Source organism: Mustelus asterias, chromosome 14 (genome assembly GCF_964213995.1).
Source record: "Mustelus asterias chromosome 14, sMusAst1.hap1.1, whole genome shotgun sequence".
NCBI classification, from domain to species: domain Eukaryota; kingdom Metazoa; phylum Chordata; class Chondrichthyes; order Carcharhiniformes; family Triakidae; genus Mustelus; species Mustelus asterias.
The window spans coordinates 86068756-86088768 of record NC_135814.1 but is presented as its reverse complement, the minus strand read 5'-3'; the positions used below and the strand labels follow the sequence as shown (position 1 = coordinate 86088768).

The 20013-nt window shown below is 40.6% G+C and overlaps 1 protein-coding gene across 1 annotated transcript in view; it reads right to left on the bottom strand.

Annotated features, from left to right (window-relative positions):
- The window catches only part of rab5b (RAB5B, member RAS oncogene family), an 80726-nt gene that overhangs the window by 6441 nt on the left and 54272 nt on the right, over positions 1–20013 (bottom strand). The window contains exons 3-6 of the mRNA XM_078228768.1: positions 17536–17802; positions 14582–14733; positions 14034–14156; positions 3364–3457 (exon numbers count right to left, since the gene is read on the bottom strand). Of these exons, the coding sequence (XP_078084894.1) occupies positions 3364–3457; positions 14034–14156; positions 14582–14733; positions 17536–17695 (529 nt within the window). The 5' untranslated portion in view covers positions 17696–17802. The remainder of the gene's footprint in view (positions 1–3363; positions 3458–14033; positions 14157–14581; positions 14734–17535; positions 17803–20013) is intronic.

The following is a 20013-nucleotide window of genomic DNA, read 5'->3' as shown; positions in this document are numbered from 1 at the left end:
TACCCCCACATATTTACCCGCTAATCCCTCTAACCTACGCATCCCAGGACTCTAAGGGGCAATTTTTAACCTGGCCAATCAACCTAACCCGCACATCTTTAATTCAAACCTTCCAGTCCCGGTAACATCCTTGTAAATCTTTTTTGCACCCTTTCCAGTTTAATAACATCCTTCCTATAGCAGGGCAACTAGAATTATACGTTGCACTCTAAATGTGGCCTTACCAATGTCTTGTACAGGTATAACATGACGTCCTAACTCATGTACTAAATGTTCTGACCGATGAAGGCAAGTGTGCCAAACTTCTCAATCACCACTTTGTCAAGCTGTGACGCCACTTTCAAAGAACTGTGTACCTGCACCCCTAGGTGTCTCCATTGGACAACACTTCCCAGGACCCTACCATTAACCGTGTGTTGCTCATATTTTGCTCTAATTCAGTCCCTAGTCTCAAATGCATTTTGGGATAATATGCTGCTATTCATACAGTACAGTAACATTATGGTCCCAACATCATAAATGCTGAGCTTATTTTCCCAAGCAGCATTGAAATTTTGCAGATATCTTGTTCAATGTCGGAAAAGTTCTCTCCCGAGAGCAAAAACTGGACTTTTGAAAGTTAAAGCTCAAAGAAATGTACAGAGCCATTATCGCCTTTTAAATCCATGTTTTTTTAGTGAGACAATATGTGCACTAATGAAGAATATTTGCACTCACTGCCAGCAAACAATCTCAAATGATTCATCATGTAGAATGCTATACCTTTGGAATTTAATTCAGACTGCCTAATTCACTTCACAGTCGGAAATGAGGGATGGGTATCTCTGTTAATTTGCACTAAATTCAAAGCCAGAATGGAGTTGAAACGATAGTGTACAGATAGGTCAAGACAGGTTGGGCTCGTTTCCAATGGAGTTTAGAAGAGTGAGGGGTGACTTTATTGAATTATACAAGATCCTGAATGGTCTTAACAACGCGGATGTGGAAAGGAAGTTTCCTCTTCTGGGTGAGTCCGAATTTAGGGGGCACTATTGTAAAATTAGGGTTGTCACCTTTTTAGAGATGAAGGTTGCCGGACTTTGGAACACACTATCTTAGAGGGCGTTGAAGGTGGGGGTCACTGAATATTTTTAAGGTAGAAGTAGATTGACTATCTTGCAATCTAAGGTTAACGGGGTAGATAGGAATGTGAAATTTGCAACACAAACAGATCAAGCATAATCTTAATGAATGGTGAAGCAATCACAAGTGGCCAAATTGCCTATTTCTGCTCCTATTTCGGATATTTGTACAATCACCTTGAGCCACAAATTTTCTGATTTTGTAGAACCATAATGTACAGGTTTCATTGCAATCTTCAGAGTTAACCTGGCTAGTACATTTCAATTCAAATAATAAAACATAAACCAGTTCTCCCACCCCAATGTTGCCATGTTACAAGTAACAGAGTGAAATAACATGAGGGTACAAAGTTATACAGCTGGTCTTGTGGTGCAGTGGCCAGAAGCTCCAGATTAGAGTCCTACCCAGTACTTGATAGCCAAGGAAGGTGCATTCATAACGCAGCCAACAGGCTGAGTATCAATGCCAATGGAATGTGATAAGAGCGGGAAGAGACTCCTGGTCGGCTATACCAAATGTGGAGGGACACCCCTCAAGCTATAAGACTCTGGTGACAGGCTAGCAACCTGCTCCAGGAAAAACCCCGCTATGGGAACAGATGAAATTCTGCCTTGTGCACCATAGGAAGAGAAACAAACATCAAGCTATACAAAGTAGCATAGGGTTTAACCAAGCAAAATGTGGCTCTGGTGTGAAGTGTTAGGCAGGATTCAACATTCTATATTTGATCTTTTTTATGTGAGCACAAATGTGAACATGGACTGTGCGAGAGATGCTTGAAGGGAGAGAATGACAGTACACAAATTATTCAAACACACATTATGTATAGCACTGCCATCTTTTCAACTATGGTCCCAAGCCTAGTGAAAAGCACTTGGAAACTTGCACTCAGGAGGTGCAGGGACTTAAAGCTAAGGGTTTTGCCTAGAGGCTTTTTTTGTTGTTTGACTTATTTTAACAATCATGGTAGAAAAACAAAATTTGTATGGCAGAAGAGGAAGTATAGCAGCACAAACGGAACCTTGATTGGTGGACAGGAAGCAAATAAATGAGGATAAAAGACTGTTAGGATCACTGATATTCTCTCTCATGTTACATCGCAATGATTTGAACTTGGGTATAGAAAATACAAACTTGAAATTTCTTCACAGAAAAGTAGAAGTCTCCACAAACAGTGGAGAGAATTGTAATGAATTTCAGGGGCAGACAAGGGAGTAAAATGAGCAGGATGGGATGGAGAGGGATGTAGCTTTTGTCAATGTGTAGATAATATATTTTGGAGAAATAAAAATGGATTACACACCTAATGGAAAGACACTGAAGAGTGTGAATGAATAGAGGCCTAGATGTTCAAACACATTATTCTCTAAAACAAGTGCAGGTGAATAAATCAATAAATAAATAGGAAAACATCCACACACAGTAAAGAGGTAATGATGAATTCATATAAATTGATAGTTAAGTCGCAAATAGAGGGTCGCAATTTTCAGCACCCCATTATAGAAAGAAACCATAAGAAATATAGTGGAGATTCACGAGTATGATGCCAGAGATGGGAAACTACAGTTATAAGGCCTATTTCCACTATTGCAGTTAAAGTTAATTTACTAATGTCAGAAGTAGGCTTACATTAACACTGCAATGAAGTTACTGTGAAAATCCCCTAGTCATCACAGTCCAGTGACTGTTCGGGTACACTGAGGGAGAATTTAGCACAATCAATCCACCTAACCAACACATCTCTCGGATTGAGGGAGTAAACTGGAGCACCTGGAGGAAACCCACGCAGACACGGGAGAACGTGTAGACAGACTGAGGCAGCAGTGCTAACCACTGTATCACCATGCAGAGAAGGTGGAGAGAGATTTGGTAGTACATTTATTAAATAATTATAATGAGGTTTAATAAAGTGAGCAGGAAAACAAAGTATTTCCTCATGTTGAAGGAGCAGAATTAATTTATATTTTTACTGAGAATTAGGGGTGGTTTAGGAGAAATTCTTTTAAACCAAGGACCCTATTTTAAAAGATACATTTCAAGTCCTCAATGGTAGAACAATGCATATATCTAGGATCCCGTGAAGGACTTACATTGCAGCAGAATTTGAGGAATCACATTATTCATTTGTCCCACAAACTCAGGCAGATTCTGTGTTTTAACCTAATCAATTTGCATTCAGATTTTGCGCATTTGTAATCCAGATCTAAGTCAAAGAAAACATTGCAATCCAAAACATTGTACCTATTGCAAGAAAAATATCATTGACATTCATTGCTGTCTTAGCTGATGTCTCCATGAAGAGCAGACCACAGTCTTCTGCATATGCTTGTGCTTCCTGAAAAATAATCAAAGGAAATACATATTTAATATTAATTGAGTTTAATTGCATGCAGGTAGTGGGCATTGACTGGGGATTCACCCAGACCCCTGCAAACTGACACAGACAAGTACATATCTACTTGTTGCGTAAAATTCTGTAAATAAATAGAAGTGTGTGTAAAGATTGATTCATTTCAATTCTACACAAACTGGTTTTTGAATTAGAATATGGCCGCAAAGAATGGATGCTTAAAAGGTGAAGGTTGGAAGCTAAGAAAATAAAATCACTCAGAAAACTAAAATCCTAGTAGACAGAGTCTGAACCATATGCCCAGTGAAAGACTGAAATGGACATGTGGACATGGGTTATGTTGCTACCAAAGATGAAACCAGGTATATCCTTGGCATCGTCACTTCCTAAATTAGTAAAATCAGAGGGAAGCATTTTTTTTGAGGCATTCAGAAGGAAAAAGAAGAAGCTTGGCAGCTTCTATTAAAGCTATTGGATGAAATTTACAAGGACAATCAATTAACTGCCGATGAGACATGTCATACTTTGTTAGATTTTGGAAAACAGACTTCATGGAGGAATATATCATGAACTTTAACAGATTGTATTGATGGGATTGAAGGCGGATAAATCCCCAGGGGCTGATAATCTACATCCTAGAGTATTTAAGGAAGTGGCTCTAGAAATAGTGGATGCGTTAGTCGTCATCTTCCAGGATTCTATAGACTTGGGAACAGTCCCTGCAAATTGGAGGGCAGCTAAGGTCACTCCAATATTCAAAAAGGGTGGTAGAGAGAAAACAGAGGATTAGAGACCAGTAAGCTGAACATCGGTAGTGGGGAAAATTTTCAAATACATTATCAAGGACTTTATAGCAGAGCATTTAGAAAGCAGTGGCAGGACCAGGCAGAGTCAGCATGGATTTATCAAGGGGAAATCATGCTTGACAAATCTGTTGGAATTCTTTGAAGATGTAACTAGTATTGCTGACAAGGGGGAGCCAGTCAATGTAGAATATTTGGACTTTCAGAAGGCGTTTGACAAAGTCCTGCATAAGAGATTATCATGCAAGATTAAAGATCATGGGATTGGAGGAAGTGTATTGAGATGGATAGATAACTGGTTGACAGGGAGGAAACAAAGAGTAGGAATTAATGGGTACTTTTCAAATTGGCAGGCAGTAACTAACGGGGCGCCACAGGGATCGGTGCTGGAACCCCAGCTATTCACAATATATATTAATGATTTGGATGAGAGAACAAAATTTGCAGAAGATACCAAGTTGGTTGGTGAACTGTGACGAGGATGCAGAGATCCTTCAGAATGAACTGGACAGGTTGGGCGAATGGGCAAATCAATGGCAGATGCAGTATAATCTGGATAAATGTGAGGTTATTCACTTTGGAAGCAAAAACAAGGCGGCAGATTACTACCTGAATGGCTGTAAATTGGGAGAGGAGTGTGTGCAATGGGTGTCCTTGTGCACCAGTCACTGAAGGTAAGCATGCAGGTGCAGCAGGGGGTAAAGAAGGCAAATGGTATGCTGGCCTTCACTATGAGAGGTTTCGAGTACAAGAGCAGGGACGTGTTGTTGCAATTATACAGGGCCTTGGTGAGTATTGTATTCAGGTTTGGTCTCCTTTTCTGAGGAAGGATGTTCTTGCTCTCGAGGGAGTGCAGCGAAGATTTACCAGGCTGATTCTGGGGATGGAGGGACTGATGTATGAGGCGAGATTGACTAGGTTAGGATTGTTTTTGCTGGAGTTCAGACCAATGAGGGGGGATCGCATAGAGACTTACAAAATTCTAACAGGACTGGACAGAGTAGATGCAGGGAGGATGTTCCCAATGGTGAGGGAGTCCAGAACCAGGGGTCACAGTCTGAGGATTCAGGGTAGACCATTTAGGACGGAGGTGAAGAGACATTTCTTCACCTAAAGAGTGGTGAGCCTGTGGAATTCATTACCACAGGAAGTAGTTGATGCCAAAACATTGAATGTATTCAATACGCGGCTAGATATAGCACTTGGGGCGAATGGGATCAAAGGTTATGGGGAAAAAGCAGGATTAGGCTATTGAGTTGGACGATTAGTCATGATCGCAATGAATGGCGGAGCAGGCTCGAAGGGCCAAAAGGCCTCCTCTGCTCCTGTCTTCTATCTTTCAACGCATAAAGGAATGAAAACATTTAATTTGGGGATTCCTGGATCAGTACTAGCATTTAAATTGTTGCATTTGGTTCAGATCTCATATGGATAGGCTCCTGGTTCTAACCAGTGTTTGGTTCTTGAACATGGAGACCCTGTTGGACCAGATATCTGCTGCCTTGAACATATTTCTTGAGAAGCAATCATTTCCTTCAGCTTTTTTGGAAGCAGTGGGACACTCAAATGGTCACAAATAATTGAGAACTCAAATAGTGTCGTATTTCAAAATATTCCAGGTACTGGATGCTGAAGTCATAGAGTCAGAGGATTACAGCATGGAAACAGGCCCTTCGGCCCTGCCACCCTTTTTGTTTAACCCCTAAGCTAGTCCCACTTGGTAGTCCGAACTACCACGTTGCCACCGTCACATCTCCTGTTCCACCAGAGGCCCAAACATCCTAGACCACTGCTACACAAATATCAAGCATGCCTACCACTCTATCACCCACCCACACTTTGGCAAATCAGATCACAAGGCTGTGCTCCTGCTCCCAGCTTACAAGCAAAAACTGAATTGGGAGAATCCATCAAAGAAAGTCATGCTATGTTGGAATTGGATGATCTCCTATGGGGCTGCTTTGGAGTCAGTGGACTGGTCAGTATTTAAAACTCTGCGACCAGCCTGAACGAGTACGCCACTACAGTAACTGACTTCATTAGTAAGTGTGTAGAAGACTGTGTGCCAAAGAAGCAAATCCGTGTGTTCCCCAACCGGAAACCATGGATGAACAGGGATATCCACGGCTTGTTGAAGTCCAGGTCTGAGGCGTTCAAGTCAGGCGACACTGACCTATATAAGAAAGCCAGATACAATCTAAGGAGATCCATCAAAGATGCCAAAAGACAATACCGGATCAAGCTAGAATCCCAGGCTAGCCACACTGACCCCTGCCGACTATGGCAAGGTCTGGAAGACATAACAGGCTATAAGATGAAGGCATGTAAAATCGCCGGCTCCAACGCACCCCTCGCTGATGAGCTAATGCATTCTACCCCCGTTTTGAGCAAGAGGTCAGCGAGAGCATGCCCTCCACCCTGGAAGCCCTGGATGAACCTGTATCTGGGGTCACCATTGCAGATGTCAGAGCAGCTTTCTTGAAGGTCAACCCATGGAAAGTGACTGGCCTGGGCCTTGGCACCTCCCTCTGCGACTGGATCCTGAACTTCCTAACTCACAGACCACAATCAGTAAGGATAGGCAACAACACCTCCTCCAAGATCATCCTCAACACCGGTGCCTCACAAGGCTGTGTTCTCAACCCCCTACTATACTCCTTATGTACCTATGACTGTGTGGCCAAATGCCCCTCCAATTCAACTTTCAAGTTTGCTGACAACACCACCGCAGTGGGTTGGATCTCAAACAATGACAAGACAGAGCACAGGAATGAGATAGAGAATCTGGTGAACTGGTGCGGCAGCAATAATCTCTCCCCCAATGTCAACAAAATGAAGGAGATTGCCATCGACTTCAGGAAGCGTAAAGGAGAACATGCACCGGTCTACATCAATGGGGATGAAGTAGAAAGGGTCGAGAGCTTCAAGTTTTTAGGTGTCCAGATCACCAACAACCTATCCTGGTTCCCCCATGCTGACACTATAGTTAAGAAAGCCCACCAACGCCTCTACTTTCTCAGAAGACTAAGGAAATTTGGCATGTCAGCTACGACTATCACCAACGTTTACAGATGTACCATAGAAAGCATTCTTTCTGGTTGTATCACAGCTTGGTACAGCTCCTGCTCTGCCCAAGACCGCAAGGAACTACAAAAAGTCGTGAATGTAGCCCAACCCATCACGCAAACCAGCCTCCCATCCATTGATTCTATCAACACTTCCCGCTGCCTCGGCAAAGCAGCCAGCATAATTAAGGACCCCATGCACCCCGGACATTCTCTCTTCCAACTTTTTCCTTTGGGAAAAAGATACAAAAGTCTGAGGTCACATTCCAACCAACTCAAGAACAGCTTCTTCCCTGCTGCCATCAGACTTTTGAATGGACTTACCTTGCATTAAGTTGATCTTTCTCTACACCCTAGCTATGACTGTAACACTACATTCTGCACTCTCTCGTTACCTTCTCTATGTACGGTATGCTTTGTCTGTATAGCACGCAAGAAACAATACTTTTCACTGTATGTTAACACATGTGACAAAGCACCCCCCCCCCCCCCCCCCCCGCCCCGCCTAGACTAGCATTTATTGCTCATCCTGGATTGTCATCGGCAAGTTGGTGGTGAACTGTCTTCTTGAACTGCTGCAGTCCATGTAGAATAGGTACCCTCACAGTGCTGTTTGGAAGTTCCAGGACTTTTGACTCAGTGGCAGTGAAGGAACGGTGATATAGTTCCAAGTCAGAATGGCAAGTGGTTTTCAGAAGAACTTGCTTCTGCTGTCCTAGTCCATCTTTATGGTAGTGGTCACAGGTTTGGAAGGTGCTGTCGGAGGAGCCTTGGTGAGTTGCTGCAATACATCATGCAGATGGTACACACTGCTGCCACTGTGCGCTGGTGAGGGAGGGATTGAATGTTGAAGATGGTGGATGGGGTGTCAATCAAGCGGGTTGTCTTGTCATGATGGCGTCAAGCTTGAGTGCTGCTAAAGCTGCACTCGCCCAGACATGAGCTTGTCCATCATGCTCCTGACGTGCTTTATAGATGGTGGACAGGCTTTGGGGAGTCAGGTGCTGATTTACTTGCTGCAGAATTCCTAGTCTCTGACGTGCTATTGTAGCCACAGTACTTATATAGCTGGTCTGGTTTCTGGTCTGAAACAAATGGACGTGGATTGCTTTGGTACGCGAGAAGCAACGAATGATGCTGAACATTGAGTGAACATCCCCATTTCTAACTTTATGATGGAGGGAAGGACATTGAAGTAGCAGCTGCAGAGGTTGGCCCTACATTACCTTGAAGAACTCTTGCAGAACTCCTGAGACAGATGATTAACCCCCCCCCCCCCATGATTCCCACTGATTCAATTTTTGCTAGGGTTCCTTAATACTACACTCAGTCAAATGCTACCTTGATAACAAGGGTAGTCACTTTCATCTCATTTCTTGAACTCAGCCCTTTTGTTCAGGTTTGGACCAAGGCTGTAATGAGATCAGCAGTTGAATGGCCCTGCAGAACCCAAACAGAGACCCAGTGAGTAGGTTATTTCTGAGTAAATGTTGCTTGTCAGCACTCTTTATTGACCCATTTCATCACTTTGCTGATGATCGAGAGAAGACTGATGGGACAGTATTTGGCTGGTTTAGATTGGTCCTGCTTTGCGTATAAAGGATATACACAAATCTTTCTAATTTTCCACATTGTTGGGTTGATGACAGTGTTGTAGCTGCACTGATCAGCTAGGGTAGGGGTGTGGTTAGTTTTAGAGTACAAGTCTTCAGTACTATTGCTGGAATATTGTCACAGTCCACAGCCTTTGCTGTATCCAGTACCTTCAGCGGTTTATTGATTTTATTTGGAGTGAATCGAATTGACTGAAGACTGGCATCTGTGATGCTGGGTTCTCGACACTACTGGCTAAAGATGGATGCCAGTGCTTCAGCCTTGTCTTTGTACTGATGTGCTAGGCTCTCACATTACTCGAGGATGGGGACATTTGTTTAATTGTCCACAATCGGGTGTTGAGGACTGCAGAACTTAGATCTGATCCATTGGTCGTGCAATTGCTTAGCTCTATTAACTGCATGTTGCTTAGGCTGCTTGGTATACAAGTAGTCCTGTGTTGTAGTTTCACTAAGTTGATACCACATCTTTAGGTACATGTGGTGATGTTCCTAACATACCCTCCTGCATTTTTCATTGAACCAGTGTTAATCCCACAGCCTGTTGGTAATAGTAGGGGATATGCCAGCCTTGAGGTTACAGGTTGTGTTAGGTGTACAATTCTGCTGTTGCTGATGGTCCACAGCGGTTCATGGATGCCAAGTGGAGTGGCTCTCTGATCCAAATCTATCCCATTTAGCACAGTGGTAATGCCACACATGAAGGGTATCATCAATGTGAAGACAGGATTTTGGCTCCACAAGGACTGTGGTGGTCACCCCTACCAATATTGCCATAGACAGATGCATCTACAACAGACAGGTTGGTGAGGACGAGGTCAAGTAAGTTTTTCCCTCTTGGTGGCTCCCTCACTACCATCTGCAGACTCAGTCCTTTGGGACTCAGCCCGCTCGGTCAGTAGTGGTGCTCTTGGTGATGGACATTGGAGTCCTCGGCCAAAGGACATTCGGTGCCCTTGCCACTCTGTGCTTTTAAGTGATGTTCAACAAGAGAGAGTATGGTTTCATCAGCTGAGGAAACAGGGTGGGGGTGGCGATGGTTGGTTGTAATCAACAGGAGGTTTCCTTGCCCATGTTTCACTTGATGCTATGAGAGTTTATGGAGTCCCCTTGTCTCTATACCATTGTGCCTCCACCTCCCATCAACAGGACACACCCCAGAACGGTGATGTCTGGGATATTATCTGTCAAGTATGATTCTGAACATGACCATGCTTGACTAATCAAGGAGAACAACTCCCCCAGATGTAGCATAAGCCCTCAGATGTTAGTAAGGTGGACTTTGCAGAGTCGATGGGGCTGGGTTGCAGTTGTCATTCCTGCTGCCTAGGTTGATGCTTAGTGGTCCGTCCGGTTTCATTCCTTTTATTAGACTTTGCAGCGGTTTGACAAAACTGAGTAGCTTGCTAGGCCATTTCAGAGAGCATTTAAGAGTCAACCATATTGTTGTGGGTCCTTCCCTAAAAGGACATCAGTGAACCAGGTGGGTTTTAATGAGAATTGCAAATGGTTCCATGGTCTCCAATGCTGAGATTAGCTTTTTTAATTATAGATTTATTAACTGAATTTAAGTTCCACCAGCTGCCATGGTGGGATTTGAACCCATGTCCCCAGAGCATTAGCCTGGGCCTCTTGATTACTGGTCCAGTGACATTTACCACTATGTCACTGCCTCCCCCAGGAGGATATGTTTCTAGACTCTGACACAGCCACAGATTGCAAGTAGAAAATCCTGCAGACAAAACAATCCTTAACATTGAAAAAAACTGTGGCCTAGCTCCATTAAAATGTGCAGTAAAAAGGTTAGAGGTAGAAGGAAGTGAAAACATGTTGAAATATTTTAGCTGCTATACCACAACTGGATGTTGTGTAGTAATTAGTTGCTGTTACTAAAAATATTCTTTGACATAACCATGTTCTCAGTTCAGTGTAACATTGCTCAACTTTAGTCCTGTGCCTCATCCCCAGTTCAATTTTGGGAGATTGTAACAAGATTCACCCATTCTTTGCATATATTTTGCATTATATGGCAAATATGGTGACCTGATCATCACACACTTAGCAAGTGACAAAATCCTATTGGACAACACTGCTATATAAAATTAACAGTGACCAGAAGTCTCCAGCTGTTCACACTGGCAGAATCTTCTGGTCCTGCCAATGGCTCACCCCCACTGCGGGTTTCCCAGTGGCATGGGGTGAAGTCAATGGGTAATCCCATTGACAGAGACATGACCAGAAGAATAGCATACCACCTGCCACCACGAGAAACATGCTGTGGGCAAGCCAGAGAATCCAATAGGTCTGGAATAGCTTAAAATCAACAATCCTATTTAGAGAACATTACTCGTTAATCGTACTAGACCATCACAGAAAGATGTTATATTGAAAGAAGAGGTGAAGCAATTGCAAAGCTAGGTTAGTCAGCTGAATTGATTAGGTATTTAAACTATACCAGAAGATGGTTTTGATGTATTGGTGTGTAGCATGGTGAAACAACCTAAAGTTGAGAATGTTTTAAAGGGAAATAAAATATTAAAATTAAAACTGGAGAAAGGTGTACCCAAGTTCCCATTCTGAAGTGACCTGAAGGACATGAAACTCATCATTTTCAACAATGCTTCACATGCTAATCTTGCTAGTGGATATTCTGGCGCAGTTTTAGCTGCTGAAGCAATAGCCTGAATATTCTGAGCAGTAGCAGTGCCGGAGCTCCACATTTCTGTCTGGGACTTCCAAACCCAGGTTCCTCATAAATAGTACCTTCAATCCAGCTGTTTCTCCATAGTGCTGGATCATCAGCACTGGACTGTCAAGGCAAGACATCACATGCTCTCTTTTGATACCAGTAACTGCCATATTCTTATAAGTGAAAACATGGGGAAAAAACTGGCTGAATAAGGAAGTAGGGGAGCATGGTGGTGAGGTTAGATCAGGGGCCAGGGCTGATGATCCAGTGCTATGTCAGGTGAGGAGATTGGGTCATGTCAGATTGAGGAATGGGGAGGAGGCAGGGGTTTGAAGAGAGACATTTGAGTGATTAGGAGGTCGTTTGTAGTTACCTAGAAGAATTTTCTGTCTAATATTTCCTGGGTGATTCAGGTAAATAAGTTGGAACCGTCTGAAGTCTCAAACTTTAACTCAAGAGTAGGTGTCTGATGAGTCCAGAAACTGGAAGATCTGGACCATCGGTTCTTGTAGATATTCAACTCTGTCATATATTTTAAGTGAGATTCTGCAAACTGAAGATAATATACCCATTGAATGCTAGGATGTAGATAATCCTTCATTTTAGGATAATGTACAGAGCTATTAAAAACGCAAGTGAGGAAAGGTTACAGATTGACTTTGCTAGCTAGAACCAAATGGAGAGAAAGGAAATCACAAATTAAATGGGTGGGTGCAAGTCAACCATCTGAGCATGTATTTCTTTTTATAAAACAAAGAAATTGTTTGGTGTCCTACAGGAAGGCATGTCACAATATAATGCTTTGTACAGAATATGGAGGTTTAAAATTTAATTAGTTTTGAAATTTTGGTAGTACATATTAACTCCAATTTTTATTTAAAGAAAAGGAAATCTCTTCATTTTAAATTAATTATGCTTAATTGCATGCGAGTGGTGGATATTAACTGGTGATTCACTTCAGACCCTACAAATAAGATTGTTTATTGGATTAGGAAACGTCCGCTTGCAAGATATAGTTCTGTAGATAAATATATCCAAGCATATAAAGATTAAGGGTTCAGAGTAAGGGGTCCCACTTAATTCAAAGGAGGAGGAGGAGAAATTTCTTCTCAGAGGGTAGTGAATCTGTGGAATCTTTACTGCAAAGGGCTGTAGAGGCTGGGTTGTTATGTTCAAGGCTCTGAGATAGACAGATTTTTAAAACAGTCAGGGAATCAAGAGTTATGGGAATAAGGTGGAAAGTGGAGTTGAAGATCATCACATCAGATCAGTTATGATTTTGTTGAATGGCGGAGCAGACTAAATGGCTTACTTTTGCTCCTACATCTTATGGCCTTATTAGCTTCAGATCTATCCTTCATCAGCTAGCTTTCTGGATGAGAACCTTTTAAGATGTTGACAATAAATTTTAAAGTTATATGCTCAGTCTAAGTATCATTCTTAAATATCTTCATCCTTCCATTTTCATATTTATGTTCACTGTGCAATTGAACTCTTAGATTAACAAAGTTCTTGGCCTAGCTGCAGTGACAATATGAATGTCAAACTTTTGTAGTTTGAATTATGTTTCTGTTAAATCTGGATCTCCGACAACCAATATCTTTTTAAGCCAAAAAGGGTCATGTGATCTTCACTGACTTAATCTCAGACCATATACACCATCATTAGTGTAACATACTTTGACTCAACAGTTGCCAAATTACATTAAAGATTATCCCAGGAAAGTGATGGCCTTACGCCCATTTATGAGTTTACACAATATATAATGCGAATGATCCGATTAGGGTAGCCATTATCCCACAGGATATCTTTGATGCATCCCTATTTCAGCATAAGGCTTGCATAGTCATATGTATAATTCTTTTGTTTCCCCTGACAGTGGCTTTCTTGCGAACTGTCATGATGAGTGCAAAGTGAAAAGTTTCAAAAAAAAACTGCTTCTTTTTCAGCAATATACTTGTACAATGTCATTTTACCTTTTCAAAACTACAAATCAAATAGGGACAATACATTATTTCCGTACACAAAGGACACTTAAGCAGGTAAAGCATTCCATGATGCTCTCCCACACCTCCCCCAACTTCTTTAGCCAAAACATTCTAAAAATAAAACATAGCTCACCATGATTGATAACATCAATGTTCTCCTTGCCAGCTTCCTGTCCTCCACCTTTCATCTAAATCTGTGCAGTTTACATTCTCTCTCAGAAAATTCCACACACTCATTACCCTTTTCCAGATTTACTGGCTCCCCAAGTAGTGAATTTTCTCAAACTTCACTATCCTAAAACCTTTCTCGTCTCCGGCAGAATGTTCACCTCTCCCCTCTAAAGAATCTGTAACATTCTGTGCAAGGGGTGCTGTATAAATGTACATTGTTATTGGTCATTACCTCATACTCCACCATTCGTTTATCTGCCAGATCAGCTTTGTTGCCAGCCAAGGCGATCACTATATTAGGACTGGCTTGTCTCTGTAGCTCTTTTACCCATGCTTTTGCTCTATCAAATGTTTCCTAAAATAAACAATAAATAAATAAATAAATGCAATTTATTAAACCAAATCAAAGTTCCAAAGAAGTCATCTTCAGTTTGAAACATTAACTCTGTTTTTCTCTCTCTATAGAAACTACTGGACCTGCTGAGTTTTCAAACATTTTCTGTTTTATTCTTAATTGACAATGCTACTTCATGTTACCTACAAATTTTCACTGCCTCTTTCTGGTTAGGCACTTTAAACACTGATGACTCCAGGACATATCCAAATCTTAGCTTTTATATATGACCATTTTACATTTAAATGGGAACTATTAATTCCTGTTACCTTGGTGGAAGTGAAAACTCCCTTATTCAAGTTCTGACAGCATATATTTTAAAACTCTGAAACATCGCTACTCCTTCCAGGAAATATATAGGGTTGAATTTCAATAACTACTGTTACCTGTTTTGTGATATCAAAAACCACAATGGCAGCTTGGGCCCCCCTGTAATACATTGGTGCTAAACTGTGGTAACGTTCCTGACCAGCAGTGTCCCAGATCTCAAATTTCACTGTTGTGTCATCCAGACAGACTGACTGAGCAAGAAAAGCAGCTGCAAAATAAAAACAAAAAGTTGGATGAATTTTATGCAGTCAAACAGACATTTGAGTTTGTTTATCCGACTCAAAAATGACATTTATTTTTCCTCATCAGGCTAGAAATGCAAACCTACGTTCTACAAGGCACTGTAACTTGGTGGGCTCTGGGTCAATACTGTCAGTCCCACATGATCAACAATGCACATGAAACAAAAAACATTGCAGCATAACTCAATGTTGCATAGCATTACTAAGCTATTGAAGATTTATCCTACTTGCAACACAATCTCTCAAGAGACAAGAAATTTTTTAACCCACTTTGTCATTTATTCCTCAATTCAGATCATCTCTTTCATGTCAGCTTGATTAGATTAGGTGGATTGGCAATGGTAATTGCCCCTTAGTGTCCAAAGATGTGTATGTAAGGTGGATTAGCCATGGCAAATATGTGGGTTTCTGGGCTTAGGGTAGAGGGGTGGGCCTGTGTAAGATGCTCTTTTGAAGAGTTGGTGCAGACTTAAAATGGAAAGGAAAATCTGCTTGGGGTAAGGCGCAGTTATTATTTTATTTTCTGTTTAAGATGCAGGAGCTGCAGTTACTTTTGCTGGCCCCGAGTGTTTGAATAGCAGTGGTAAAAATGCTATATTGTTGCCAGGGAAGAACTCTGTTCCTTCAAGATGTTGAGGTTAATATCTGTGTGTCCGAATGACTCCTCCTGCACTGTAGGGATTCAATGAATTCAGTTGAGAGTGTTCATCTGTTAACCAGTAGGTTTGAGCCCCATGGCAAGTCCTAAAAACACAATCCAAATGGGCATTCTTGTGCAATACTGAGGGAGTGCCATTATTCTAAAGGCATATGTTCCAACAGTTTGGGATAAAAATCAATCTCAAAAACACTCGGAGAACATAACATTCAGCTACCTGGATAGAGGAGGAGGAGTTGTTTTTACGACTGTTGCAAAACCCAAAACAGGTGGTGTGCCCAAGTAAAGACTCTGATTTTTCCACTATTTCCCACATCACCATTGTCTTTATCAATTATTTTTGAAATTGTACAACCCCTTTCTATCGGCCTCCTTCTAGAGAGTACTAGTTTGAAGTATAAAATATATGTTTAGTAGAAATATCTTTGTCAAATGCATTTCTTTGTAACAAGGGACACACAGATATTAACCTCAACATCTTGAAGAGACAGAGTTCTTCCCTGGCAACAATATAGCATTTTTACCACTGCTATTCAAACACTCGGGGCCAGCAAAAGTAACTGCAGCTCCTGCATCTTAAACAGAAAATAAAATAACTGCGCCTTACCCCAAGCAGATTTTCCTTTCCACTTTTAATCTTCTGATTTTTTAAACCTAACCTTGGAGTGACCTAGTCACTAGTTCCTAATTTATCTTACGATTTATTTTCATCCTCAACAGTACCTTGCAAATTGAGTCTTGAATTTACAATTCATATATTGGGAAAGTAAAACCCCCTGATATTCAAAATACATTAGCCCTTGTGACATTGATCAGAGATTTCTATGTATTAGTCTCTTACCTCTCCTTACTGTTCCTGTACAACTGAACCATAAACTCCCTACTTTTGTAATCAATTTTTCTTACAAGCTATACCACTCCGAGTTTTACTAATTACTTGCTGTACCTGTATGATTTTGTGATTCATGCACTAGGTCACCCAGATCCCTCTGTACCTCAAAGCTCTGCAATATCTCCCCATTTAGATAATAAGCTTTTTTATTATCCCTGCCAAAATTGACAATTTTCACATTTTCCTGCATTGTACTCACATTTGCTAGTTTTTGCCCACTCACCTATCCGATCTTTTTCCCTTTGTAGCCTCTTTACATCCGCTTCACAATTTACCTTCCTACCTATCTTTGTGTCGTCAGAAAATTTAGCAACCATACTTTCAGTTCCTTCATCCAAATCATTTATATTAATTGTAAAAAAGCGAGGCCCCAGCACTAATCCCTATGGCACACCACTCGCCAAAATCTTCCAGTCAGAAAAAGACCTGTTTATGCCAACTGTTTCCCCTGTTAGCTAGCAATCATCAATCCATTCCAATGTGTTAACCCCTACACCATGAGCTCTTATTTTCCGAATAATCTTTCAATATATTCCTAACTTTTATTACTTTTGCTAAGGTTTTATTTCATTATTTTAAGGTAAAAATCAAATATGGCTGTTTTTGCTTTAATTTTCTTGAGTGGTGACTGGTACGTGGCAAGGTTGGAACCCAACTGGCACTATGCTATCACGTTATAAATTTGGACTAATCAGCAATATTGTAAATCAGGCAACTTAAGTATTTTGCTATATTGTACAGAACAACATGGTACAAATAGATTTAAAGCACAGACTAAAAGGTGTTGGAGCATTTTTTATTCAAGTGACAAAGGTAGAGAGGGGTCATAATTGGATGGGCTGAACTTCATGGACAAAGCAATCTTTTCCATGCTTTTTGTATGTTTCTAAGTTCTATAAAAACATTAACCAAGTACCAAAACTACCAGAAACATTACTTTAGTCTAAATTTATAAATCTGTGTTTCTGCATTACTCCATGAATGTCGCACTTTTCACTTTTCTCTACATTATGAGGAATAGCTATGAGCCATAACTAGAAATAATAGTTTGAGTCTTGAGTAATAGACTTTGAATAATAGTCTTGAGATTTTCCTAACCAGTTCCCCAATCTCAGCTCTGGTCAGAAAGCAACAACCTGTAATTTAAATGCCAAAGTACACCTTAAATAGGTGTAATTAACTTACACCAAATGCTGCGTAGTTTAAATGAACACTTACCACCAATTGTTGTCTCTTGGAATTCATCAAACTGGCCTTTGACAAAACGTAGGACTAAACTTGATTTCCCCACTGCCATATCTCCTAGTAGAACCAGTTTGAACTGACAGATCTTTGTCTGGCCTAGACCATTTGGTCTAGAAGCTCCTCTGCTTGCCATGATCCCTGATGCTTGTAAGTTCAGTGTTCCAGTTTTAATAATATTTTAGTTGCACAACCATGAAGTGGTGACCTTTACGATATTGCTGTTCAGTGACCACTTTGCAACTGTAAAAATAAAGACGCACAGTAAGGCTGATTTACTACAACAAATGGGTTTTCTGAAGCCCATTCCAACAGTGAAGATAGATGGGTAATAGTCCCCAACGATATAATGCATCACTGAAAAGTTCTTCCTCAAAATTGCAATTACACCACAATTGTAGTATCAGCGCCAAGTACTTTTACTTCATTGATGTTAAAGTTTTACTGGAAATCCAAGTTAGGCCATGTCTCTGGATTTACATTTTAACATCTTAGTACTGGTGTTGCACAGAAGTTATAGCTGCAATGTAAATGAAACCTATGATGTAATAAATCTTTTGCATTATTTTAATTCGTAAAACATAATGCTTTCATCATTAAACAAAAGGTTTGCAGTAAAACGTTTAGTTTCCCCTTAAACTTTAAATCACCAATTCACCTATCTCCTCGGCCACAAATCTTCACTTTTCATTAATCACAAAAATTAATGAGTATAATCATTATTGAACCCAAGTATACTGTGATGATAATTGTGCTATTTTGCATTTAAGGTGGGGTTGCTTTAAGAGGAAATGTTTTGTTACAAGAGTCAACTTGTCTGGTAAACATGCAGTGGATACTAAGAATGCAGGCTAATAACTGATTCTAGCTAAGGAATGCTACTTTGTAGGGTTAATGGACCTTTTGTTTATTTAAGTCCTCCTGCGATTTTAGACTAGGTTGATTCAGAGACAGAGTCATTTATGAGGTTAATAGGAACAGCTAAGCTTGCAGGAAAGAATTTCATTTTCATTTTAAAATACAAGTAGTTACTGCATGGACTGCCAAAAGAAAGCAGTGTCTCTCTGTCTCTTTCCCGCCAAAGACTTTCTGAAAGCTCAAAGCCTGGTAACCCAAGTCAAAGCAAGTATGCCTGTGTTTTGCTAAATAATTTTAAAGAGAGGTTTAAGCCTACAAGAGAAACATTGCTTGATTGGAACTCGGTGATATGTTGGCAGTTAAGACTTGTATCTTGCCATGTTTGAGTATTGTTCAATTGTTAAAAGTTAAATTAATTCATTTGTACAATTAAATGGTGTTAAATAAAGTCTGTTTTGATAAAAGCTTTCCAGTGTGTCCTTAGAATTGCACCTGGACTGAAATATCTTATCCTCACACTAATTGCCAAAATAGAAAATTGTTGGGGTCTAGTCTGGCTTCACAATACACCATGGTATTTCTGATCTGGTACTCAAACAGTTACAAACATTTCAAAAACCTAATCACAGCTTTGTTTGTGGTTACCACAAACATTGCAACAACAAAATAAGTAATACAAGGAAATAACAGCATGGTTTCTTTTCGAGATTTGATGGAAATGTTCAAAATCATGAGGGGGTGGACAGAGTAGATAGGGAGAAACAATTCCTTCTTGTAAAATGATCAAGAATGAGAGGGCACAGATTTTCAGAAAAAGCAAATGTGACGCTTTTACACAAGTGGTTTGGTCTGCAATGCACTGCCTGGAAGTGTGGTGGAGGTAGGTTCAAACAAGGCATTCAAGAGGGCATAGATGATTACCTGAATATAAACAATTTGCAGGGGTACAGTGAAAAGGCTGGGGACTGGCATTAAGCCATAATGCTCATTCGGAAAGCAGCTGCAGACACAATGGACCAAATGGCCTCCATCTGCACTGTAACAATTCTATGATTACTTACGATTTGAATCAAAAATGTATGTTGGGCTTATTCAAATTTAACGCATCCAGTACAAATTGCTGCCAAGAATGAATTACAAACATTTACACTATGCTGTCCCAAATTACTTTTGTACATATAGTTGGAGAGTTGCCAAAGTCATATGATCCTCAAAACCAGACAGATTGAATACACCGCAGTGAACCATCTCCAACTGGTATGCATTTACTATCTGGGAGTGATTGCCCACCTACACGCCACCATTCACCCCCATGGCAGGGAAATCCAATACTTTTCCACATTTTGCACATATCAGAATCAAGCACTTCCAGGATCCAGCATAGGCTAAAAGAAGATTTTTGTTGCAAAACATCAGTTGTACAAAATAGCAAGGATTCATTCTGTCCAACTCCAGTTTTGTATTAACATTGTAAAAAGATTGTCCCATCACCAGACATATCCTATAGGTGTAAAAGGAATTTTAAATTTAAACACCATTGAGCATTCAAATATTAAATTTCAAATTGCTGATTTATCTAATGAGGCTGAAAGGCAA